Raw genomic sequence first — 27,120 nt, forward strand, 5'->3', positions numbered from 1 at the left:
AACAGAGTTTTGACTTGACCAAATGATATTTCATAGACAAGTAATGCCTGCTGTCATTTCTTGAGCCGCTTTTTGCCTGTACTTTCTGTCTTTAAGTGCCTTGCCTCCAGCAAAGTTTGAATAAGTTTTAACTATTATCTTCTCTTGGTTTTAGTTCTTTTATCCTCTAGAAAACTACTCTTCTTACAGTCATCTTAATAGTTTGTTGTTTTTCCTTCTTATTTTTTTTCCTTCTTTTGTTGGCAGCAAATGGATTCATTCAGAACTTCTGTCTGCACAGAGTTCATTGAGTTCCCGTGTCTGTTATTGTGCAGGAATGTTATCCGCTCATGCAGTAGCTACTGTACTAAGATACTGGTTTCATGGTTCTCCTCCTGGGGAGATTGTTTCTGTGGGAATACTTAGTGAAGGTAAACCTATTTTTGCTTCACATATTTTCTAATAGCTTCCTTAGAGCTTTCCCCAGTAGGTATAATGGGATTTTTTAAATCAAAATTTTCAAACTAGTAAACAATTGTAAATCAGATCATAATATAATAATAGGCTGAGAGTTTGTTTCAGCGTAAGAGCCTCCATATCTAAGCAGTTATGCTATCCCAAGTTTGTGATTTGATATTCACTGCTTAAAAGCATCTGTTAGGTTAATACTTTCTTGTTGCAATTTGTCTCTTAGACTTTTACTTTAAATGCTTTTCTTATATATATGTTTTGCACATGGAATCTTTATAATTCTTAGAGCCTAACCTATACAAGCAGGATCTTATGTAGATAGGTGGACCAATAAATGAAAATTTTCACAGCAGTCATTTAAATGTTACATGAAATAAAAGATTTAAGTTTTCCACTTTTTAAGATGTAAAACTGTTATGTGTAGATCAAACAAAAATTCAAAGTTACAGTAAAAGAGGAACCCATTGGTCCTTGAATTGTGCTCTGAAAAAAATCAGTCTCTCTACTAAGATCTTGCACAGCTGCAGACTTCTGCATATTTGTAGGGCTTAATCTCAACACTGGTGAGAATGTGTTTCAGAAATAGTATGTTTGAGTAATTTTTCTTTCTTCTTCAGGTCAATTTTGCATTCCTGAAGGGATTGTCTTTTCTATGCCAGTGAGGTTCCAGAATGGTGGCTGGGAAGTCGTGACAGAATTAGAAATTAATGAAACTACACAGGAAGCTCTGGAACGCTTATCCCATGATGTGATACAGGTGATGATTTCTTGCATCTGATAGTATGCCTATTCTGCCACCTGTGGGTACATAGCAATGTAACTTTGAATACTGAGACCCTTACTACAAATGCTAGGCATGTTCAAGCTGTACATGTGTTTTTACATGTGTAAAACTGGGTGGGTATTGTGAAATAATGTAGTGTTTATATAGGGAAATGAACAGGCTATTGTTCTGTTCCCCAAAAAGGAGATGATAAAAAATGTTTACATAGGGAGATGTAGAATTTGCACTCTCAAGTTCTACAGGCTTTGTACAAACTGAAATATTAACTTTAATTTAATGTTTCTCTATTCTGTCCTGCTAATCTTGATTTTGCATATATTGTATCCAGAGTAGTTCTACGCCAGGAAATGTATCTTTTGGGATCCTTATGGCTGTGACTCTGCAAGAATGAAGGCCAGATTTTATTATAATAAGGGATTTTTTCAGAAAATGCAAAATCAGCAAGCGATAATTGCATCAAGAGCTTCTTGTCCCTTATGAAACAGAAAGAATTTAATTTGTCTAAATATTATAAAACTAAGTGACTAGTCCTAGATTCCACATCCTAGCATCATTAAAATATTTGTGATCTTCAGTCACAGTAGTAACATATACCGATTATTTTCATTTGAACGTATTTTAAGATTATGTGAGAAATTTCAGTGGCTAACAAGAATGGGTGGCATTGAAATCATTATTATTTTTTAATTCAGGAAAAGCTCGTTGCACTAGAGAAAATAAAAGAAATGCATCCATATGGACGTGATAAAATCACTACTAAAAAAGAATTGCGTCAAGGTGGGTTTTTTCCCCATAAAAGATAACACCAAGTTTTAAGTGAGAATTTAAGTAATGAATTCTAATTTGATGTCCCTTTCCATTAAAATGAACATAAAATCCTTCAGGGACGAACATAAGTAACAAGTGCTTGTCAGATATATCCTGACCCATGCCATAGAAAGGGGAAATCTGCATGATAGAAGCCTTATTTTGATAAATTTCTTTAGTGTCATTCACAGATTATGAATATAAAAATTAAGCATAAATAATACATTTAGCATAAAAATAAAAGATTTTGCCAACGTAAAGTACACATGACACATTTTATCTTAGATGATAATTAAATATAAAATCTTTTTGAAAGAAGTAACTATTATTAGAAAAGAACTTTCACCAGATACCCTACTATAAGATTTTGAAACTATTCTTTACTCTTTTTTACTCTCTGGAAATAGAACTGAATTTCTAACAGAGGAAAAAATACTGTAAATTGGAAAAAATACTGTAAATAGCAAAAGACCACTGACACAGTAAGATTTTTCCTAATAAATGCAGAATTTAATTATTCCAGTAGTTATGATCTTGAATAACTCAGACAGTAGATTCTCACTTAGATAGAAGTGTCCTTCTCTCTGCTGTCTGCTCATGTGGCATTCCTTTTCTAGAGCTGCCCCATTCTTCTTATGGCTGCTTTAAATGCTAAGCAGAGAGCCATTCCTCTGCTAGCAGCTAACTGCTTAGTTGTGACCTACTCTGAAGGGATGAAAGACACAGACTCCTGATGGCTCTTGGACAGGAGACGTTTATTGCCCTTTTTCACTACTACATATACTTCCCCTGTAGCCCCACACGCTGTCCTCACACCCGAATCTGTCTTACAACTGGTTAGAGACCCTCAGACACGCGCCTTGAGCCAGCCAGCAATTGGCCGCTGCCCAAAGCTCATCTTTAACACTGTAGCCAATTTACTTTATCTAGACCTTGCTCAAGTTTTTGTTTCTACCGCTTGTTTCCTCATTATCTCTAATTCAGGGACATGTGAAACAGCGCAAAGCCACCTGCGAATTCCTTTCCCACACTATTGTGACATCGGTATCAAATGCCATACTATTCAGTATTACCTACGTGCCTGGCTTATCTCCTTGCAGGTGTAACTATTTTAGGAGGTTAGCAAAAATCTGTACTGTTTTTGATTTTTATTTTATTTTTTTACAGGGATGGAAACCTTTCCTGCTGGCTCGGTTTAGCCAGAGATGTCTTCAGGAGAAAATGGTGAAAATTCACATGCTAAAACAAACTACAAAGAAATGCTAAACATTGTAATTGCTTTTATATTGCCTTCTTCATCCAAAAGCTGGGAGTCTGTAGGCAGAAAAATATCTCAAAAACAGTGTAAATATAAGTTTTAATCTGGTGCCTAAAGCAAGACTTCTGACTTATTATGAGTCTAGAATCTCATTTATGACCAACAAATAACTTATTTCAAACAAATAAAATCTTTCAAAAACATCTTTTAAGGTCTGAAAAGTCCATACTAGGACAATTTTGATCAAAGTTGTCACACACAGTAGTAGTTTCATAAATTCAACACATTTCCACCTCTTTTGGTAGTTGCAAATGTAATGAAAAACAGTTTCTGTGTGAGAATGTGTATTCTCAGGCAAGATTGATTTTTAACACAACAGTTTAACTGCATGCATCTTCTTAGTGACAAGATCATTTTTGTCTACATGATTTTATTTCATTAGTTTTGTAGGGACTGCTCATATGTTTCAAGTCAGATATACAATTAATTAGTCCTTGGCTAAACAGGGTTGTTGAGGAACTACTTTCATTTGCAGGTCTTCAGTGTCTTAAAAGATGGAGACTGTGTTAAATGAAATATCATTGTACCTGCTGATTTTTTATCAGATGTGAATGTTTAAAGCAAAATAAAAAGTTTCATGTTCTTTGAATCTGATATATGCAATTGAAATAAATTCGTTATTTCTGCTCATGTGGAGGTTCAAACTCTTAGCAGGGATAGACTTCATTTCACTTGAGGAAAGCAAGAAGAGTTTATTTGTTCTTTACCAGTAGATACGGACAGAATGAGGAAGGATGCTATCAGTAATTTTTATAAACCATACCTGGTTTGTTTCATGGCTTATTGTTCTCCAAGATGAGAAGAAAAGTTAACTTCTCTAAAACATATTTGAATTTATTTTTTTTTCAGTGTGGAATATGATTTGGCAGTCCTTTTAACATTTGATTTCTTTTATTCTACCTGTGGAAATACTACTTTAACCGACTGGACATTTCAAACACCAACACTGCACAGCTGTTAATGAGAAATGCATTGCAGAAACAGTTCATATCTAAGCAGGCTTACTGGACTTCTGAGTCACTACTTGAGACCACAAATTTCATCTCAGAGATTTGAAAGAGAAAGACAAAACAAATTGTCTTGGATGTCTCTTATATCCTAAATTATTCTAATGAGGTGTGCCTAGTGGCCTGGAAAGAAAGGAAATTGGGATCTTTCCTCAGGGAAGCATAACAGAATGGGAACTGAAATTTCTTGGTTTTTGCCCAAGAGAGAAAGAATGAATGAAAATAATGGGAAATCTAAAATATGGTAATATATTCAAAGTTGGTTACATAGTGATAGACTTATGGAAAACCCACAATTGTCAATACATGACTAAGTAATTTCTGGTACATGTTTTCTTTGAAGTTACTGAGTAATGATGCATATGCAGGATATGCTTAGCATTGACTAATTCTACATTGAGAAATGAATGAAAAAGGGCCTTAAGATAAATAGATATATCTTTAAAAAGTTATATATATATTTTTCATATTTTGGCCTACTGAAGAGTATGTAAGCTTTTTGGTTGGTCAGAACAATCCTTATTCTAGGACATTATTGCTAGAGCTTACTATTTCTCTCTTCGTGTTGTTGCAGCAACTGCTATAGTACACTGCTTTCTGCGTTAGTGTGCCAGCTTCCACCTCCTTTTCAGTCTCTATAGCAACACTGTTTCTCAGCAACTGGGAGACGCTTAGTAGAGACCCCCCAGTTTAGAAATATTGCACTCTAATGATAAGAAAAATTGTCTTTGAAACAAAGATCAAAGAAGTTTTATCTTTAATAATTCAAGATATTTATTACTAATTAATTAGCATTCTCTATTTTGACTGCTTAGACAATTACCTGATACTTTGATCTGGGCTGTTGCCAGGCATTTGTTGTGAACAACATTTGTTTAAAAGCAAAACCTTTAGAACTGTGTCTTGAAGTCAACATTTAAGTGCTATAAAACTACTGGACTTTTCTGATGGTGTTCTCTGACTTCTGGCCCTTAGTAAGTAGCTGAGATAAAGGTAAGCACCATTGCTGTGTTTAAGAGGAGACATGACAATTTCAGCCTTTGAACACAATATAGGATATTTTCACCCTTCTCAGGAAACAAATGTAGTTTATTTTATGCATGTTTCCAATGTTGATCATACGTTGTCTGATTTCGAAAGAAGGCTTCTCTGATCAAGTCAATTGGTCTGTTGAGTTTTCTGCCTTACTTCATCTGTTTTGTATTTCTCTGTATTTAACTTAATTATGTAGTATGTTTAATAATGCATTTTATTTCCTAAGGTACATATTCTGAGGAGCTGTATAGACAAACAAAATATGTCTAAGTAATCAAAGCATGTTACTTTTATTGCACATTCCAAGAGGATTTTAAGAGTAAGACTATTCTTGTTCTGCACTTAACAGTAGTTGTGTTAATGGGATCAGAGTTTATAATTGTATAATTTCTTTCCTGTACATTTGGAATTAATTTTATAATTCTTTTTTGTTTTGTGGAAGTGCTCTTAAATATTAATAAAGGGCAAAAGTAGACAAAATACAGCACCCTGGCTGAAATAGTGTATCAGTGAATATTGTTAGTTCAGATGTGATATTTTGGTAGACAGATGTTCTTTTACGTTCATATTGCATTCATTATAAAGTAGGTGTGCTAATGGTGGAGTAGATCCATCCTATTTCGTCCAAACATTCCTATTGCAGTCAAGATCTGGACTCTTCGTAGAGTTTTCTATATACAAATATAGATTGTATATATGTTAAGAATGCTTTTCATAACTTTTTACAGGCAGGGTTCATGGGTATAAAACATCCAATGTTGTGATGTTGCACAATGACAACCAGTTCAGTAAAATATATAAAGTTTAACTTTGAGATCCTGAATACTGTAGTACCAATGTGTTTATCCATATGGCTAATTGAAAGGGTAAACATTGCCTTGTACTGGATAGAGAGCTTGTCATCTTACAGTATCAAGTATTAATAGATTATGCATGCTGTTTAACTCAGTGAAGTCAGTGGATCTACTCTTATTAGAGTGAGCAAATTGAATTCTTATTTAAGTAGGTTTAGACTGTTTATTTTTACTTTCACATTCTCGCTTTATTTTGTGCCTTTGGTAAAGAGACAAAAGGAGGAAGAAAGAGGCAAGTGGTGTCTTCGTAAGTCTGTCTTTTAGCAAATATGCAGAGTTTAGATTGCTAAACGTGGCTTTCACTGAACACTTATGTTTAATTCCTCATTTAGGATCTTCTGATTTCATTGATTTCTCTACATGGATTTTTCTGTCAACCTATGCAGAAGCATATACTGTTGCCCCCATTTTAGGAGTAATTATATAAGCAAAATTTCATGCCTAGATAAACGTTGGGCAGAATTGCAATCTTGTAGAACTCAAGGATGAATCCAAGCTTTAAACCTTAGAAAGGAAGAAAACAGAAGGATAGTGAAAAAGAAACATAGTGGTATTTCTTTCAAAGAGGGACTTCAATAAAAATTGTGGCATTATAGTCTGTAATGAAGAAATAATAAAAAGCAAATTTATTATTGCTTTAATTTTTTTTTGTTTCAAATATTTATAGGTTATTTAGAGACTGAAAGACAAAGTTGCAGCTTTCACCAATTAAGATGGTGAGCAACACCCTTATGATAGATCCAAGAATTATAGATGACTGAATATTTATCCTTGATAATTGTCTAGTATTCTGTAATGTTTATGACAAATGATCAATGACTCTCACTGGAAGAATGAAGTGAAAGTTCAGGTAAGTATAGTTTTAATACCAAAATCATGGTTTACATTTCAGATAGTTTCCAATTATTTAATTTTTATTTATTCTATCAAATCTCCTTTTTTTATACTGTAAGGCATTTTTTTGAGTCTCATGTAACGTAAATCTGTTACACACAGTGTTTTTCAACTGTAATATGAGCTGACAGTTACTATACTGAATTCATATTTATATTTTTATGTTTAAAAATATAATGTAGCCTAGAACGTTAATGACATAAGTCCTGAGGGAAGAATTTGTTACTGTTAATATCAGTGACACAATTACTTTTGTTTTCAGAGGTGCATAAATAAGTAGATTCATGGTTATGCTTCCTTTATCACTTCCTTCTCAGAAGGAAGTGATGTCTGCTCAGCTTAACCCTTCAAGTTTGAGAATTTTAGAAAATAGACTTGTAAGCAATTGTAATCAATGGATCTTGGGAACAGTCTGGTGTAAAGGTATGCTCTATCTATCCTGAAATTATACACTATGGACTGTGTAGTAATCCTATATGTAAACACTGAGTAGTGAAAGATCTCATTTGCTGTACTTGAAACTTGAAACTTTTTCCCTTTCATACAATTTTGCAGCTACTGGAGTTACCCCTGCTTTATCCTGAGCAGATATCATGCAATTTTCTGGAGTTTCTCTGCACCTGACACCAAAGCTATTATGTTGTTTTATGTAATTCTGTTTAATTTCATCTTTGAAATTCATCCAGTAAATTGTTCGGATTAAAAGGTTTGATTTGAATGGTTCGATATGTCTCTGTCTAGATAATGTGGTTTTACACTTTGATTTGTTTCATTATAGAACGCCTAATGCCATCTGTCCATTTCAGATGGATCCAGACTTGCAGGGTAAGGATTTTTCTCTCCTCTCTCCCCCCCCCAACTTTTCTCAAGAGATGTTTCTGTGTCTGTTTGGACAGAAACTAATGAATTGTAAAGAAGTCATACCACTTTTGGAATCCCTGTGCTATAAAATATAAATTACATACACAGCTGTGTTGCCTGTGGTTTTGGATCTGTTCTGTCATCTTCCATTGCCATTACCACCTTGACTCATGGAATGGTCAAGCACACAAGGGTCATGTTTCCAAATTTATAATTTATGATGTTTTTTTCACATGTTCTAGAGTAGGTGTGAAGGATAGCTATACATTCCCTTTTTAAGTGTAAAATCTTGGGTGATACTTCATCTGCTATATAACAAGTAGTGCAAAATGCAGAACAGGTAACTAGCTGGAAATGCCAGGAAACAGTGCACTCTTTTCTATATGTGTAGGAATTCTTTTGTCAGCTTCTCAACAAGGGGCGTTTATGAGTCTTGAGGTAAAATTTGACTCACTGCAGAACCAGCTGCATGCAAGTTTTCTGTCCAAGGGGGAAGTGCCATCCCTATGAGAAATGAAAGTGTTTAGTTGTTCTGTGCTGCCAAAAAGCCTCACATAAATAATAATCCTAAAATATTTTGATTTAATTTGAGCTTTTTTTCTTTGTCTGATATTTACTTATGTGCTCTTGCAAGGTAATTCTGGAACTATCGCTTGACTGGCACAAAATGCCTTACTTTGAGGCCACATATCATCTATAAGGATGAGCTTGAATCACAGATGTAGTGAAGACAAGAGAATAGCAGATGGCTATTAAAACAGACTCCCTCCATTTAGAAAGTCATCTCGCACATGGAAGATGTTCAAGTTGGATCATGTGCACATTTCTAACATTTGTATTCCCTCTTAGAGAAGAAAAATAAGCATTTGGGACTTAATCCATAGCCTATGGAAAACTGCGGGAGTCAGTCTGTTCCTTTCAAAAAAGCTTTGGATCAGGTTACTGAAGAAAGAAAACTGATACTGCGTGGAAGTAAAAACTCATTTTTCACATTGTATGACATGCTATACTACATCTCCAAATAATATTACAAAACATAATGTGACAAGAGCAGGAGTAGACAGATGGTATGGCTGATAGAGCTTATTTCTATATCCTAAGCAGCATCTGGGAAACAGCAGAGCCCATAATTTGCTGGCTATTAACATTAATCTGGCACATTCGTGGAGAACCATTGCACACAGATTGGACCATTTCCAGACTAAACAGGTAGAGAGTTTTGTAAATTATTTCTACTCAGTTGTGCATATTTGTTGTTTATCTTTGATCTTTATCAACTGTGAGTAACTCTTCCTCCCTGAACTACAGCAGGAAAGCCTCTGAGGGCAGGAGGAAAACCATTAAGTCCCTTTGTAGTTACTAAAGCTACTGTGATCAAGCCTTTTTTTTCTGTCGTAAAGTTCTGAGTATGTGTGTAAAGTAGCAGTTATAGGTCAAGTTCTGAAGCCCTTACTTCGCACTCAGAAAAACATGCTTTATTGATGTGAAAGTAATGAGCTGAAGTCATTTAAGGGCATAGGATTTAGTCAGGCAGCTTGAGTGGAATTACTAAGCAGAGATGTCAAAAGCCAGTTGCTCCGGTAAATTGCTTATCTTCTGAGAGAGTCCCAGATGTTGATCTTGACAGAAAATTTGTTTAAGGCTTGAAACAATATGCATCCCAGACAATAACCCTGCTGTGCAGACTGACAAACTGTTCCTTGTAGAAAAGCATCTCTACTCTGATCAAGAAGGTGTTTTGCTTAGAAATATTATTTCAGTATGATCTTGGCTAAAAGCATGCAGGTCCATGAGTAGACTTGATTCCTGAAGAAGCAGATGTGCTTTCTGTGTTAAATACTATTTGTCTGACTCATCATATCACTGATCATAAGACCATTTCCCCACACAGCTGTTGGAAAAAAAAGGACATTTTCATTTTTATCAAAATTTAACAGAATTCTCCTTCAAAGTATTGTGGATTTTGATTAAGTTCAAATTTGATTATGTCAATTTTCCTTCTTTTTCCCTTTTTCCCATGAACCTCTCTATTGTAATGTGTTTCCTTTCACAGAGGCTTTCAATGAAGTTCAGAATTCCGTCTACAGAACAGCCCTGAAACTACGCGCAGTACAAAGTCTGTGCCAATGTTAGTAGATGAAGAGGATCTTATACTTTGACAGGGAGAGGAATCCGTAAACATTCTGTGTTGCTGTCACCATGAGTTATTATGCTACTTTGCTCTCTCATTTTCCACGTGAGAAACTCAGAGTGCATTATAAACACTTAAGAGCCAGATTGTAGTTCATATACAACTCAGTTTTTACCCACTTTTGAATGTCAGTGGAAATGAATTATTAAAATTCTAAAGGCATTGGAGAACTGAGGTATGGTTACTATCTACAACATCGGTACATAGACATCACTGGCAATTATGAATCTTTATCTGTATATTATTATACTTGTTAAATGTCAAATTCTTGCATGATTTATTGGAAATAATCATGGATCATCAAAATGCATTGACAGGTGCTAAAGTATTAATGAGAATTATTATACTATAACATTATAAGTATTATAATGGATATACTATAATATAATATTGCAAGTATTAATGAGCAACATTATAAGTATTAATGTGAACAAACTAAAGTATGATATGCAGAAAACCCCTGCCTAGCACTCATTCCCCTTGGGTTTGAAGTGAGAATTCTGTGCAAGCAAAGAGATATGGAACAAAGCCCTGGGCACCTGCCTTGTTTTGAAATTACTGGATATACATTCTATATTGAGAATGGAAGTCTTGATTTTTCCACTGGAAAGAGTCTGTTGATAAAAACTCCCAATCATTGCCAGTGAGGTGTTTAGAATAGCATGGGAAAGATGACAAATTTGTTGGCCCTGGCCATACTTATTAGTGTTTGGGCATGCTCCTCTATGAACATATTTAGTCTGATTTCAGCCCTGATATGGTAAATCTGCTTGGTGCTGTGTGTCACAACATGGAGGTTCTAGCTCATACAGACAGTGGTTTTCATTAGCTGTGTTGCTTAGTCCTCCGTGTTTCCTTTAAGTATTCATAGCAGCTACCCCAGTTACTCTCTTCCTTGAACACTGCTGACCAGAATTGCACTCAGGTTTCCAGATGGAGATTTGCCAGTGTTTTGCACTGATACTTTCCCATCTGCACTGGAAAGGCCATTAGTGACATATTCTAGGTTCTTCTCTCCTTCTTCTGCAGCCTTATGTGGACAGTGGTGGGAAATGAATACATGCATAAACTCCAATCTTTTTCTTCCAATGTTAATTCTAATTAATCATGACTCTGTTGTACTGGATGTGACCTTTAAGTCATAGCTCTTTCTTCCCACTGGTTATTAGTTATGGCACATTTTATAATATGGCCTTTATGCCTCTTTCCTTGGCCAAATCATCTCCCTTCTCTTTGTATTTGGCATGAGAAGAACCCTACATCAAATTACAAATTGATTCCATAGTCCTAAGTGAGCTTTATTTTAAGTGCAAAATGGTGCATAGTTTTATAGTATCTCTCTATACATAGAATGTAAGCTAGGTCTATAATTTGGATGCCATTACCATGCTGTTTTCCTCTATAATTCAGATGCAGTTAATCATGCTATCTCCCTTCCCTTCCTAACTATTCTAAAATCACATCCAGACAATTTTAGATGAGTCCTTTCTATCTTAGTAGCCTCACAGGTTCTGCTACATCATAAACCCACCAAGACCTTTCCCAGTTTATTTCCTTTTTATGTCACATACTGTTTTAGATTTCGTTTTCCAGACTTGTCTTAACTAGGCACTTTTAATTGGGGAAGAAAAAAAAAGTCCACCTTCCATTCAAGAGGAAGCAGGGATCCTCATTTGTTTCTCCCTTTGTTTTCCCACAGTGGATTTGATTGATGTTTCTCTGATTTAGCACATCTTGTCAAGTGAACAGAGCCAGAGGAAAAAGCAGATTTCTCTGAAAGTGCAGCAGCTCTTTGGAATGCTGAAGGAACTGTTCCAAAGGGCAAGATTAGAAAAACCAGGCCAGGTAGATCCAAGAGCTGCCAAATTCACATTGAGCCTACTAAAAGCCATGTTTGACAGGTGAGAGGAAGCATAAATATGAATCCATCACAAAGTACTGCTAGATCAAGTCTGTTTCTACTATTCTTATGTCATTTCTGTGTGAAACTCTCCTTTGTTGACGGTATTTTGCTTAAGTTACACGCAGTGAGAGTAGTTCAAGTATAGGAAGATGAGGCACAAAGCTTTAATAGAGGAACAGTGGTCAGATCTTTCCAGACATACCAGGAAATCCAGATGTCTGCCTGCCCATACTAACTTTCTGTGAGCAGCTTTGTACAAAGAGTGCCTCTTCTTTTGGCTGCCAAAGTATTTTGATACTGTACAGCTTGTAGACCGTACTTTTCTCCTGTATTGTTTGTGAATAATTAATTAGTTCACTAAAGGCAAGATTGGTTCATGACTGTATCAGATTTAAAAGAAAAGGTTAAGTTCATTGTTGCGTTTATTCACTACAGATAGAATTCATTCCCTCGTCCATCAGAGGAAAGCTTTTTACTGAGAGCGTGAGTATGATGTAAGTGGTCTGCAGGACTTTGTCTTGAATTACTCTTAATTATATGATCACTGCAATTTAAGATCCCATGTTAAGAACTTTTTGTACTTATGAGAGTCAAGGCTAAGAATAAATGGGTGTATTTCAGAACAAGCTAGAATCATTAAGAGTGCTTTGTAATTGGTGTGCTATAAGTACCACCCCAGGGAAATCATTTACAAGAATGTTCTCTGCAGAAGAACTTGATCAAGAACATCTGTCTTGATCCTTTTTTCTGTTTTCCTGGGACAGTGTATCATTTTCTTCATACTATAATGTGTTTTTTGAATTTTTTTCACAAAGGTGTTTTTTTTTGTTTGTTTTTGTTTTTGCCATGCATATAGGATAGAAAAAGCATCTTACGCTTTTCTTCTAAGTGTGTTTTCTCCGCAGAGTGCTGTTCTCCACTGTTAACAATGGAAAGTGTTTCAAGGCAAGAGTATATAGGGGCTTTTCCATGTCTGTGTGGTTGTTTCCTTACATGGTTATTAAAGTATAAGGTATACAATCGAAAACCTTTATGAGTTTTGAGAGTAGCTGTCACAGATACATTTTTACTAAGTTTCATTAAACAGCAATGCCTAGTGAATATTCTGTGTGTATTCCCTTTGTCTTCCAGAAATATTTAGTCTTATATAACTTTAATCTTGGATTTTCTTTTATGAAAGTTCTGGAAAAACTAAATATATAATTGAAAACCTAGAAACTTTTGACCAACAATTTCCCAGATAGATCATACTTTGGAAGCTATGTTACAGCTTTCTGCAATTTGCTCTGTAACAATGCAGTTTAGTTAAAGATTCTTGAAGACAAATTTATGTAACAATATTTTAAAGTAACACTGCTTTGCAAAAGTGATATTTTAAATATAGAATACCAAGATTTTCTGATTTATGGTTTCTCTTAATATGTTTTGTCTTCACGTAAAGAAGCTTTTTTCATTTGGTGCCTATGTCGCAAACTTGGGTTCTAAATTAAGGTATATTCTTTGTGACTTGCATTATTTAATGGCCAAATGAAGGTCCTTCTCCTGCTTATATCCTTTTGATTAAATCAAGTTGGAATGAAATTAAAGGAAATCAACCCAAGAGTTGCTCAGGGCAGGTCTGGGGCCACAATGAAGCTGCCTGATGATATAGTAGAAGAAACACGTTGTAGGCCTACTTTTTCTTTCATATTTGGGAAGGCTTTCCACAAGTGAAGAGTAGTATTTTTTTTTCTTTAAGGCAAGTATTGTAAAAGTAAATTTATATCTTAAGTGAAATGTGAGGTCTTTGAAGGAGATACTGTCTTTCTGTTTTATAATTGCATGGTATCTCTAACAGTTAACATTGTAGTCATGTTCAATGACAAAGGATCCTAGACATAAAGTATCACTAAAATGCTACATCAGTTACATGCATACAAAAGGATATGAGATTTGAAGTTGTCTTCCAATGTAGCAATATTTTTTCTTAAGAGATTACATTTTTTACATTATTGGTGAAAGTAGTGTAATTTGTTTTATTTTCCTAGATCTGGAATGGGTTATATCAAAACTAGATCTGTTGCAGATCTGTTGCCTTAATTGCTCTTTCAGGAGACACTCTGCTTGCTAAATACAGAGGTGGGAAGTATACAGTTTTATATACTGCCTAAAATACCAAATGTTGAGGAAAACCTACATTGAATTTTTTTAACTTTAAAAGAGAATATAGTTTTGCCATGCAAAAAGTACATTATGTCAATTGCTTTCTTGTAGGGCTCATGTGGAAGAATACTTTTTCATTAATGTTCATATTCATCTTTGCATAAACAGTCTCAGAAAAAAGACATAATACAGCTTAAGATTGCAGAGCTCAAAAATGAAGGCCAAGTTCTTTTTGCCTAGCAAAAACAAACAGAAACACCCTGGTTTTAAATTTCACTAGAGCAGAAAACATATTTATATATTAGGTCCTGGATTTTTTTTTAGTCCTTTTAACACTAGACAAAAAATGCTTAAAGAGCTAAACATAACGGATGAAAGCGGCCCAGTGCAATGGGCAGCACAAAGATTTCTGCCTGAGTTAAATACTCAAAACAGAGAACAAATGGACCATAAGTGGCATATTGGCCTCATATTCTCCCATTGCACATTATTTATTTCCTTTCAAATTACTTGGAATTGACAATTCACAATTTAAATAGGGCATATCTTCTGTAAATTTGTTTAAATGTATTTCTTACAGCCATGGAAATGAGTTTAGTGTTTCCTTCATCCTTACCAGTCTTACCTGCCATGGATAAGGGATCACCATAATTTCTTTGCTTTCCTCCTCTTTCCCCTGCCAGTAGGGGAAAGTGTTGTTACAGCAGTCACTGAGAGCCTGCATTAGGTAGACAAGTAAATAACTTTTTTGTGAGGCTTACTTGGTAGTTCACAATTATCATGCACATAGCTTGAGAATGAGTAGCTAGAAGACTCTTAAGGCTCTGCTAGGATTCTAGTTTCTTTCCTCTGGTTATTTTCAGCTTTCTTTGAGTTTTATGCTGTTCCTGATGGGAAGAAGGCCTTGATTACCCGTAGTGCCCTAAGAAGCCTGCTAACAGACTTAAATCAGGTAATGCCACTGCAGTGCTCTTAGGCAACAGGTCTTGTAGGGGGGATTCTAATCCAGGAGAAAAACACACATGGGTGATGTGTTTCATGTTTGATAACCTTATGGGACTGAAGTCAGTAGGGTACTGTGTGGACGTAGGGATCTGCTATGCAGAGTAGGTAAAAGAATAAAACCCTATAGCTCTTCTTAGTCTGAATAATGCCTGGCATCAATATGTCTGTACATTTATTTTGCCTGAGCTTAAAGGTCCTGGGAACAGCTGCATGCAGCTGTTGCTAATGCAACTCCTGACTTAGATGTCTACTCAGTAGAATAGCTTGCAGTTGCACAATAATGCCTTAGCATACAAGTATTTCCAGCTGAACTGGTGCTGAACACGGGGTCTGAAAATGACCCCTGAGATTCAAACCTACTGTCCTTCAGTATTCTAGTATGGCAACATAATGTGTTGATCCATTAGAGTAAGTGAGCTGGGAGCAAATCATTCTGACACATGCTGAACTCTCAAATTGCACACTGGTGGCATGAATTTGAATAGATTTTCTTCAGAATAGTACGTAAAGTGGTGTTTCTATCGAAGCTTCACCACCTGTGTGCTGTCACCATCTCAGCAGAGCATGATAGGAACATCTGTTTTTTATTGAGGTGTTTCTAAGCCTTTCTTCTTGATGCAGATCCCAGCCATTGTGGGAGAAAGCTGTACTCTGTCTTGTGTGGAAATTGCTACTCACAGCTGTTTCCAAGGGGTGAGTGAAATTTTGATGTCCTGGGAAATGACTTTGAATGTTGCTGGTAAATTAAAATTGCAAGTGTATTACCATGTGGCATACACCAATATCTACTTTTAAGGGGCAGGGCTGTTCATCAGTCTTGCAGTATAGGGGGATTGATACCTACAGATACTACTGAAGACTTGCATTTATTCCAAAACCTTTGAAACCCAGCAGCATTTTATGTGAATGAAAAAACATTATACTAGCAATATCAGAGCTTTTATTAGGAACTGGAGATGAGACACCATTTTTTTTTTCAAGGAAATGGCTGAACTTGAGATGTATATTTTTTCCAGGTTCTGAATTCAGCAATTGTTGAAGAAAAATTCTTGTCCTGGCAGAGATCAGAGCCTGCTCTTCTGCTGTGGCTCCCTACATGTTACAGATTATCAGCTTCAGAAACAGTTTCTCACCAGGTTAGATGCAGAGTCTGCAAGAATTTCCCCATTACAGGCCTCAGGTATGTCAGTAATTACTGTAGTCTTTAGCATCCACATAAATAGTTCTTACTATTGTTTGCATACTCTGAAGGCTATAACTACTGTATTAAACAATGAACATTGTACCGTTAGTCTTTTCTCACTAATAGTAAGCTTAGAATGTTAGGGGTTTTTTTGTTCTGTCTTTTTTTTTGCATTTTTAGCTCTTTGTATAGTCACAAATCATACATCAATAATGTAGTAATATTACATTTTCATAAGAGCAGTGGATAGACATAAGCTGGTGCATAAGAAACATGAAGGTGTAACTGCAGTCTCAAAAATTATACTAGAACAGGTGTTTCTTCCTTGGACTGAGTTTCAATGGAGCAAATTAATAATATCAAAATCGTGAGTGGGTTCTGGAGATTAGTCTGTTGTCGTTTGGACAAAATAACTCCTGCATTCAAAGAATGCTAGTGAAAGTCCTTGTTTAAAACAGAGGTGCTTCTCTGCATTTCAGAACCCAGGGATCTGGACTTCTAGTAGTCAATCTCACTTTTACACCAAGTTCTCTGTTGCAGGGAAATAACCTAATCCTTCTGTTTACCTTCATAGGTATCGCTGTTTGAAGTGCCTGAATTTTGACCTTTGCCAAGTCTGCTTTTTCACTGGCTGTCTCCGCAAACCACATAAGAGGTCACATCCTGTTGTGGAACACTGTGTGCAGGTGGAGTCCTATTGTACTGATTCATTTCCCTGTTCAGGTTCTTTATGTGGGCAATTTGGCAAGAGACTCTTGAACTATACTGATTATAAAATTATGTACATATCAGCCATGGTGCCCATGAGACATTAGTATTATTCCTCTGGGAACAGTGAGTCAGGGAAAGGAAAAAAGGGGGCTTCTAACTTTAGGAATGTTCTGTTCTGAAATAACTGAATGGAGACATGAAATGTCATAGTGTGAGTCCTCTTCCCAGACTGCTGTATGGCAGATTTGCCTTTTGCAGCACTTCCTTACACTGGTGGAAAGGTCCTTCAGTATGTCCCAGTGCTCCTTCCTCCCAATGCTACCGCAGAATCATTCAGAAATTAATATTCATCCTGAAGTTGTACTAACTCCAGCATGAAACTTCCTTTGTTCTAGAGATTTTCAACTTTATTGTAAAACTTGTAGATTCATTTGTTTCTGTCAGCTGGGGACACAGCATGAAGAGCCAGCATAGGCCCAAGTAAGCTCACCTACTTGAGCTCCATCACAGGTGCAACTTGTGCTTTCATTGCTCCATAGATGGACTTCAGCACTGGGAGACTGTGTCTGCTTAAATTTTCACGTTGTCTGTACCAGGGAGTGGGTTGCTGAGAGGGGATTTGAAAATTCAGCACTGTTTTACTTTACTGTGCTGACACCTTGTGGTAATGTTATTACCATATTAAGAAACAACTAGGGTGCCTGCTGTGTATTTTCTTGTTTTCCTGTTCAGTTTGTCAGGGTTCTTCCAATGTTCAGCACCAATCAACTCCTGGGGCAGAAGTGGTTTGTGTCCTCCCATAAAACAACTACAGAGCATAGCTATACGTGAGCCTGGCACTGCTGTGACAAATTGAAGTATGGTTTTCACTGTACTGTGCAAGAGGAGAACATGAAACACAGAAAGCTGTATACATTAACACTTCTTACAATTATTAAAATTATTTCTTTCTGTTGATGAAAGGAGAACTTAGGTACTAGTTGGACAGAATTCTTGTTGTGCCTTTGAACTTTATCATTGTAATTGCCAAAACCTTGTATTAAACATTTCCAGGTTACCTGAATTTGTCCCAGACAGTGTTTTGCTTACATACCAAAATTGGAGCTGATCTTGCCTGCGGTCCTTCATCATCATCCACCTCAGTTACAGTTCTAGGGCTCAGACAGCAGCTTCAACTGTTGAATGAATGGACCTTTCGCTGCACATGTCTTGCCTTTGCCTTGGGTTGTGCCTATTTCTGGGCAACTGCTTGAAAATTCACTCCTTTCTCTTTTATCCTTCATTCCAATAGATGTCAGCAAAGGCGAGTGCAAAGCACTTTCTCCGCACTGTCAGGAACAACCTGTTTCAAGACTGCTGCAGAAGAAAGGAGGCTCAGAGAAGGAGGGCTCTGGAGATAATAGAGGAGAGGCAGTTCCCTACTCACGAAAAGATTGTGTGAGTTTCTGTTTTCAATGAATTTATACTCTCTGAATAAAGTGTCAGGCTGTAGGATATTGCTTGATTGTGTCCTTTGAGTAGCTGACTTTGTTATGACAGACCATGTCATGATTTTTCCATAAAAAATAGAAAGCACAAATAGGGAATTGCTGCACATTGTTCTGTTGCTTAACCACGATTACAATGCTGACAACCTAATGACCAGTTGTCTTATGAAATATAACATGCTTGTGTCTTCCTTCCCTCCTTCCTTTAGCATCTCTTTCTCTCTGTGCCATTTCTTATGCTCAGTCTAAGGTCAAGCATTGCAAATATTTAGCACCTGTCACTGAAAAAATGCATGGGTTTTTAAGCACCTCCTCCATAACGAATTCATTGGAAATTGACTGAATGCTTCCTGCATGTGAACCATAGTGTTTTCACTGAATGTCATTCTACTCAAGTCCCACTGAATCGCAGTCCTGTGGGATTACTCACAATAGTGAGTAGCTGATTTTTTGCATCACCATTACTGTTCTTTTAGATCACCTTTGTTTTGCCTGCTTTTAGTTAGTTTGTAAACTCATTACTGTGTTTCCACTGATCATAGTAGTTAATAATGAGCATTGGAGGTTGTTATGATTTTCCGTATAGTTACTCCTTTCTTGCTCTGGCCTTTTGGTTGATATTTAGGTGAAGAGAACAATGATACAAGGTAAGCACTAAAAACATACGTAGGGAGAAATTCTTTACTAGCTATATAAAGCCTTAGCAGCTTTCTTGCATCTCACGTTCTCCAAATGAGGATTCAGTGAGACTGAAAAAGGGAAAAAAGGTCAGTCCTCTCTAAAAGAATTAAATTAAATTAATTTCATCCTTTTGGGAAGGAAGAGAAAAATCTGGTTATAAAACTCTTTGCTACACTGCTAGGTAAATACTAGAAACCAAATTTTTTATATACACTAAGATCAGTGGGTGATAGTTACAGTGATTCTTGTAGAGAATATTTCAGTGTTCATTCTTTAGAATGTGGTGAAATGCAAAATATTTTCCATTGTTAATTTATCCCCACTTGTATTCAGCAACAAAAATTCACTCTTTGTTCTGAATATCATTTTACTCTTCTGTGGGCAGTCATGATTTCTTTGCAATTCTGTGGGTTTTTTCTTACCTCATGCTTGGGTAGCAGTCAATGAGAAAAAGCAGAATTTGGAGTTGCCATTATAGGTGTCACTGTGTAACTGGTAGGTATCTGGGCTTTTCCCAGCTTAGAATGGACTGCACAGCTGGGTATCTGGCCCTTTGCTATCCTTTTGTAGTTGAATTTCATAATATCTTTAGCTCCTTCTTAATATTGGAAATTAAAAAGAGAAGTAGCAAATTGCACTGATGCTAAATGGATGGAAGAAAGAATCTGCTGTTGAAGTTCTGTTGAAAGAGTAGAATTTGTTTTTAAGGAATTTCGTTCTTTCAGCCAAAATATGCTAGCAGGCGTAGCCAAATCATACCCTTTTCTTAGTCAATAGCATGGCTATCTGTCTATACACAGTGCATTAGCTGCATTTTGACTGTTCTGGGTACCAAAACCATGGAAAACTTGATCCTTTGTCTACTCAGTATTTCTTTGTTGGTGTACAGTCCCCTTGCAGAACTCAGTACTTCACCATTCCCTGAAAACCTGTCTCTCACAGTGGACAGACCTGCCTTGGAGTCACCCACGTTCGTATCTGAAAACAGAACTGTAACACACAAGAGTAAGAATAACAGCGAGACGCCAGAGCAAGACAAGACAAAAATTCAGGTGAGTGAAACATGAAGGTGTAATAATACTAAAGCTGGGAGGAAGACCTACCATGTTAACTATCTAACTGATGTCTAATGACCAGTGAAAAAGAATGGACAGCTTCACCTTTTTGTTAATTTCTCACTTTCGGAAAAAGATGGGGAATCTGAAAACTTAGTGAACAAGACTCCTTGACTTCCATGACTTTCAGAAGCATTTGTAGGAATATTTGCCTTGTTAACTTCTTTTTTTTTCTAGTTGTCTTAAAGCAGCACGATAAAGACTGCCTAAGCTAGAGCCCTCTCTCTATTCTGACAGCAAAAAATGCCATCATGTCCTCCCACTGCAAGCAAATGTCAAGGAAGGACATCTTAATTCCTAATAGGCTTGGACCTTTTTTGTCACCATAGCAATATAAGAGGACAGAATGGGCCCTTCTTAAGGATTAACCCAGAGTAGTGTCCACTCCAACTAAAATAGCTCATGCATAAAAGCTCTTCACCCATCTATTTCAAGGTTCCCTGCATAGAAACAATGCTAGAGGAGTGGAAAGGATAGTGTAAATAAAAATAAGTACATAGCAGTTTTTTTGTTTCTATATTTATTTGAGAGGTTGGTAGCTCTGTCCATACTTGGAATATACAGAACACTGGGTTGTGTTCAAACCAGTTTGTGTCATCCACTTATCCTGTTCTTCCCAGAAGCCAAGAGTGCAGTAACTGAGAACTACCGTGTATGTGTCAGGTCACTTCCTTGGCAGCTTCCTGTGCTACTCCTTTGGAATAACTGTCTTCTAGGACTCTGTCCAGCATGAGGTATAGTGCCAGCAAGCACATATCTGCAGTAGCAATGGTGGGCAGATATTGCTTAAGCATGTCATTTTGATGGCTGGCATTTGTCATTTTGGAAAACACTGAGACAGGACTGTAGTGGTACTCTGTCACATGCACTGCAGTCTTGTTCATTTTCCCTCTGGGCTGAAAATTCTTTTTGAGCAGTTTTATATTGATTTCCAACATATTGGAAAATGAGTATAAATCTGTTAGTGCAGGTTGCTTAAAAAGATGCAGATTGTAGGTCCAGTGCAAGGTAGCTTTTAAAAGAATCCATTAGCTTTTGAAGGTCCTGGGGTCTCAGCTATTAGTCTTACAATTAAATGGCAGACCTGATTCCAAACCATCTTATACCATATCTCTAAGGCAGATTACTTGCAAAGTTTCTCCCTGACTTCTGGAACTACTGTCCTGCATGACCCACAGATTTCTACTTTCATCCAAAGATCAGAGGTTTTTCTTCTCCCTTACGTATCCAGTCTGTCTCCCTCCATCTCCTTGTTCCAAAGCAGTTGTGTGACTTGGGAGAGACTGTTTCCAAATCAGAATATTCTATTTTGCAGAAATTCCAAGGTATGAGGTTTTGTTCTGATTGAAAACAAAACAAATTCTGAAAACACTTAGAATGTGCCTTAGGACAAAGAATTTGTTCTATATTGAGTAAATTTTCCAGTCTTTTCTAATAGCCATTAGAAATGCATTAATACGTAAGTTGGTTGTAATCAGCTGAAAAGTTAACTAGTAAATCTGTAAAATGGGCCAAATCCACAATTTACCATGCCTGTCTATAGCAGAATTTGCCTAGAAAATGAAATTTTATTGCTGATAAAGTTATGAACAGATATTTTTCTCTTTTTTTTTATTACAGGCAATAGCCTCTTTTGAAGCAGATATGTTAAAAATGTATGATTCCATCAAAAGTATTCAAAATGAAAGCAGGTAGGTAAATACAGTAATACAACTGAAGACTGGTGGGCATTACTGCTCCAGTGAAGAATGTTGAGATTTTAAATAATTTCCTGTCAAATGGGGATGAATGAAGTAGCTCAGCAACAAAAATCGCAAGTGAAGATCACTGGAAAAACAATTTCAGGCAAAACAAAACATTTTGTTTTGCTTTCATCAGCATTACTGTAATTATTAGTTTAAATAATGTCAACTTGATAATTCACTTCAAGTTTTTAAATCAAGGTAGGATATCTCTATAAAAATATGCTGTAAATCAAATAGAGATAACAAGCCTGATACAGTAACTGCTGGAAAAAAAAAAAGGCTTAGATTACTACAGAAATCCCTTCTAGTGTTCAAACCTTTGACATGATAGAATATTATTTTAATATTTAATACTTATTATTAGAATGTTACACATTTCATGTTCATTTTTCTTTTGTGTGTATGGTATGGGCTTTGCTGTAACCATGCTCACCTTTTTCTGCCACTTTTGCTTTTCCCTCCGTTTTTTTGCATATATATACAAATGTGCTGTGGGTGTAGTCATGTCTGTGACCACTGAAACCAGAGTCTGCAGGTCAGAGATCTGTGATAAGAGTTGCCAGAATAGTTGCTCCTAGATAGAGGGACTACTGTGATGTCTCTTCCAGTTTCAGCCACCTTTTTGGGAAACATAAAACCCTAAGATGCAAGGCATGGTTCCTGGCTGCACTTCCACTCAGCTCACATCTTTCCTCTAGAACACTCCTGTTCTTGATAATTCTGTTTATGCAGTGCAATTCTTGAAATACTGGCCTCTAAGCCAGAAGCTATTTCCTGAACGGAAAAAGAGAGGAAAGTTTGTGCTACAGTGTTTGCTCTATTCTGTGATTGGATATATGTGTGTGTGTAATGGGTTATCTGATCCAGCAAAATTCCCACCCTTCTGTGTCCCTGTAAGGTACATGAAGAAGCAATTCAATAAATGGAAGGACAAAGTGCAATTTCTTCACAGCTGCCAGGAAGACAAAAGCTGCAAAATAGAGACAACACTCCAAAGCTTGAGAGCAAGCCATGAAAACTTGCAAATGGAGCTGCAGCAAATAAAGCAAGATATAAAGGTATAGTGAGAAATGTATGAAAAATCTTTACACCTGTGGACAATTACTGAACACTAACTACTACGTTTCTTGCGGACCAGAAATCTTGGTACTATTTCATGCATTCTCTCTTATCTGCTCCATTTTTTGTCTTCAGAGAAAGCAGATAGGCTTATTGCAGCAGGGATTTTCTTCTCATTCTGTATATATCTAGCACCTACCACAGATAGACAAGTCTGGGATGTTTAGATACTACTGCAATTAAAATAACGAGAGGGGTTTCCAATAAGAGTGAGAAAATGGTTTCCAACGGAAGTGTTAGATACTTCATTGTGGTTGTTCCTTTAGAGAAGAGTCCCATGTTAACACAGAATAAATAAAATACTTTTTTTTCATTCATAATTTTTATCTTGTACTGGGATGTAATACAGACCTCTTACAGAAAATATTTTATTACTTTAAATGAACAAGAGTCAATGTAATTTAAAAAAATCTCTAAGGTTCTGAAAAGGCCCTGTTTTACAGGGATTTCATACATGTTTGCCACCTACAGCATTTTGTAGCATTTTTGGCCATGCTGCTCTTAGAGTGTTTTTCAGATCGAACATACAGGAAGGCCAGACACATCTGTAGTGCACAGCTTGATATCACTAGCACATGGAGTCCACCGTGACCTGGTGTGTCATACCATCCTCTGTATATGCTATGACACTGGCCTGTCCCCAAAATGTAGGGTTGGCTGCACATGTGCAGTTAGGTGTCCAGTGCATCCCAGTTACTCAGACTGTTCATGCAATAATGGTATTTGCCATCCTGGTTCCCACTAGAAAATTCCAACTACCATCGTGGCACTGACAACCAGACTGTTTTTGGAATTTTGAATGTTAAAAGGTTTGAAACTGGCTGCTCGTGGCTTGGACTGGCGTACGCTTCGTTGGGTTAAAAACTGTCTGGATAGCCGGGCCCAAAGAATTGTGGTGAATGGAGTCAAATCCAGTTGGAGGCCGGTCACTAGTGCCGTCCCCCAAGGCTCAGTACTAGGGCCAGTTCTCTTTAATATCTTTATCGATGATCTGGATGAGGGGATCGAGTGCACCCTCAGTAAGTTTGCAGATGACACCAAGTTAGGTGCGTGTGTCGATCTGCTCGTGGGTAGGAAGGCTCTGCAGGAGGATCTGGATAGGCTGGACCGATGGGCTGAGGTCAACTGCATGAAGTTCAACAAGGCCAAGTGCCGGGTCCTGCACCTGGGGCGCAACAACCCCAAGCAGTGCTACAGGCTGGGAGATGAGTGGCTGGAAAGCTGCCTGGCAGAGAAGGACCTGGGAGTACTGGTTGATAGTCGGCTGAATATGAGCCAGCAGTGTGCTCAGAAGGCCAAGAAGGCCAACAGCATCCTGGCTTGTATAAGAAGCAGTGTGGCCAGCAGGTCTAGGGAAGTGATTGTCCCCCTGTACTCGGCTCTGGTGAGGCCGCACCTTGAGTACTGTGTTCAGTTTTGGGCCCCTCGCTACAAGAAGGACATGGAGGTGCTCGAGAGAGTCCAGAGAAGGGCGACGAAGCTGGTGAGGGGTCTGGAGAACAAGTCTTACGAGGAGCGGCTGAGGGAGCTGGGATTGTTCAGCCTGGAGAAGAGGAGGCTCAGGGGCGACCTTATCACTCTCTATAGGTATCTTAAAGGAGGCTGTAGTGAAGTAGGGGTTGGTCTTTTCTCCCACGTGCCTGGTGACAGGACGAGGGGGAATGGGCTAAAGTTGTGCCAGGGGAGGTTTGGGTTGGATATTAGGAAAAACTGCTTTACTGAAAGGGTTGTTAAGCATTGGAACGGGCTGCCCAGGGAAGTGGTTGAGTCACCATCCCTGGAGGTCTTTAAGAGACGTTTGGATGTTGAGCTTAGTGATATGGTTTAGTGGAGGACTTGTTAGTGTTAGGTCAGAGGTTGGACTAGGTGATCTTGGAGGTCTCTTCCAACCTAGACGACTCTGTGATTCTGTAATATGTTTTTTTTTTCCCTTAGTTTAATTATTTTACGATGATTTTCCTGCAAATTTAGCCTTTGAACATTATTATTGCCACTTTTCAATGGCATTGAAGCATATGATGTCCTCAGATCAGAACTGTGGAAAAAATGGACACATAGATTGTCCAAACTCAAAGTTTCATTTCACTGTAAAGAAATATTTTATTTGTGGAAAGAATTAGTTTAGTACGTGAGAAATTAAAGAAATAATCGTTATTACGATGACCCCAAATAATTTTTCCCACCTATTTTATCTCTACCAACAACCAAAACATCAATTATTTTTGTGTTTTTTTTTTTTTTGTCTATTGTAGACAATGTTACAGTCAACCACACATCCTTCTTTTTCACTGTGTCAGAATATGATACCAAGAAATCAGCATGTCCTTCTGGAAGGGAGAATGCAGGGTGGATTAAATTTTGCCCAAATAAAGCCCATTTCTAGAACATGTGCAGACTGGAAAGCTTTGAATCACCCCAACTCTGAAAATAGAATGCAGCTTTTAGAGACACCTGAGGTTCCTGCTACAATGAACTTTATATTCTCAGAAGACCCAGTGAAGTCAGTGACCCCGCAGAGTGACGGACTTTTTATTGGACAGTGTAAAAAAGCAAAAGAGAATCAAACTTATCTGCCTGAATTGATGGAAAACTCCTGCAGTGGCATTGTGGGGAATACAGCTCTTACTCCCAGTGCAATACAGATACCACCTGATGAGAAGGAAGTCAGTGAGGAAGTGGAACTGCAGCAGCTAGTGATGAAATTGAAGGATGCATTGTCTCTTCAAGCCCAACCAGGTACAAGTTCTCCTGGTTATCTAGACATGTTTTCTCACCTTCATCCAGTTTACTTTATAATATCATTCATAATAATTTAACCCTCAGAGGAAACTCAAAATCTTACCTTTGCCATTGTAGAAGTACTCCAGTGCTATACTATAGGATGGAACACATTTCTTTAAGGTGGAATATAGCCCCTAATGCTTGAGTAATTTGAAACAGGTTAAGTCAAAGCATGTAAGAGGAAGTCAGTCTCAGCAGTCAATTAAGGAGCAAACTCATACTGATGGGGCCACTGGAGGTCTCTTCTGTTGCCCATGCTGTGACACAATAACTTTGACACTAGTCCTAGGCAAAATTGCAGCAGTCCAAATGCCTTTGTAATCAGTGGTCTTACTACAGCAGAGCTTTGTTCAACTTTCACGATGCCTCACTTTTGGTAACGAGGATGTAATGAGGAGAGCGACAGAAAAAGCTGCTGTTCATATGGAATTGTGTTAAATTAGAGATTTATAAAGAGTATTGCAGAGCTCTGGCAGCAATCAAATGCTCTGAAAGACATAAAATCCTTTCTTTTCAGCTCAACAGTCAGCTTTGAAGCAGGATTTCTTCTCTGCAGCTGAACGTGTTTGCAGATCCTTCTCTGACCTCATCAACCAAATAACTTTGCCAACTTGGAAATGATGGAAACTGCCATTCACCTTCCAGCTCCTCTGAACTCTTGAAGGTAACCAAAGCCATGTCAGACACTTCAAAGTATCTCAAATATTGCACTGTAATAACTAATCATAACAGATTTCTGCATTTACTGATTTCACCAGGAACCATAAAAAGTGTTAGAGAATAAGGTTCCCTTTCTATTAGTGTTTTCTAGCTCATGTGTAGTAGGTGTAGGGGCAACTGATTTAAAAAAAAACAGTCTGTCTTCATTAATGCTACACTGGCATTCACAACTGTCCTGTACTCTTTTTTTCACTGCTATTTAACTGATAATGGCTTGTATTTCAGAAACTTTTTTTTTCTATAAGAGGCAGCTTGAGTCAGTTGATTTCAATGCTGTGTTTTCTATCACGTCACTTTTTCTTAGTCTGACTGGAAGGAATAAATTCT

At 37.2% G+C, this 27,120-nt stretch overlaps 2 protein-coding genes across 10 annotated transcripts in view; both read left to right on the top strand.

The window, feature by feature from the left end:
• The window catches only part of MDH1B (malate dehydrogenase 1B), a 12,186-nt gene extending 4,338 nt beyond the window's left edge, over positions 1 to 7,848 (top strand). For 7 of the 9 annotated variants that reach the window (XM_066999125.1, XM_048047198.2, XM_066999128.1 and 4 more), the window contains 4 exons: positions 247 to 410; positions 1,068 to 1,207; positions 1,927 to 2,011; positions 3,209 to 3,989. In XM_066999125.1, coding sequence (XP_066855226.1) covers positions 247 to 410; positions 1,068 to 1,207; positions 1,927 to 2,011; positions 3,209 to 3,240 — 421 coding nt within the window. In that variant the 3' untranslated portion in view covers positions 3,241 to 3,989. Of the gene's footprint in view, positions 1 to 246; positions 411 to 1,067; positions 1,208 to 1,926; positions 2,012 to 3,208; positions 3,990 to 5,217 lie in introns of those variants that run through there. The other 2 variants (XM_066999130.1, XM_066999126.1) reach the window with 2 other exon arrangements.
• On the top strand, positions 7,064 to 26,735 carry DYTN (dystrotelin). Its single transcript, XM_048047167.2, is given in 17 exon segments — positions 7,064 to 7,105; positions 7,839 to 7,974; positions 10,064 to 10,138; positions 11,901 to 12,102; positions 14,132 to 14,168; positions 14,171 to 14,222; positions 15,110 to 15,198; positions 15,873 to 15,944; positions 16,268 to 16,431; positions 17,009 to 17,120; positions 18,437 to 18,582; positions 20,203 to 20,365; positions 22,049 to 22,119; positions 23,072 to 23,231; positions 25,545 to 26,028; positions 26,591 to 26,676; positions 26,679 to 26,735. Coding segments are annotated over 17 exon segments (2,148 nt in total).
• The last annotated feature ends 385 nt before the right edge of the window (positions 26,736 to 27,120 follow it).

Source organism: Anser cygnoides, chromosome 6 (genome assembly GCF_040182565.1).
Source record: "Anser cygnoides isolate HZ-2024a breed goose chromosome 6, Taihu_goose_T2T_genome, whole genome shotgun sequence".
NCBI lineage: Eukaryota > Metazoa > Chordata > Aves > Anseriformes > Anatidae > Anser > Anser cygnoides.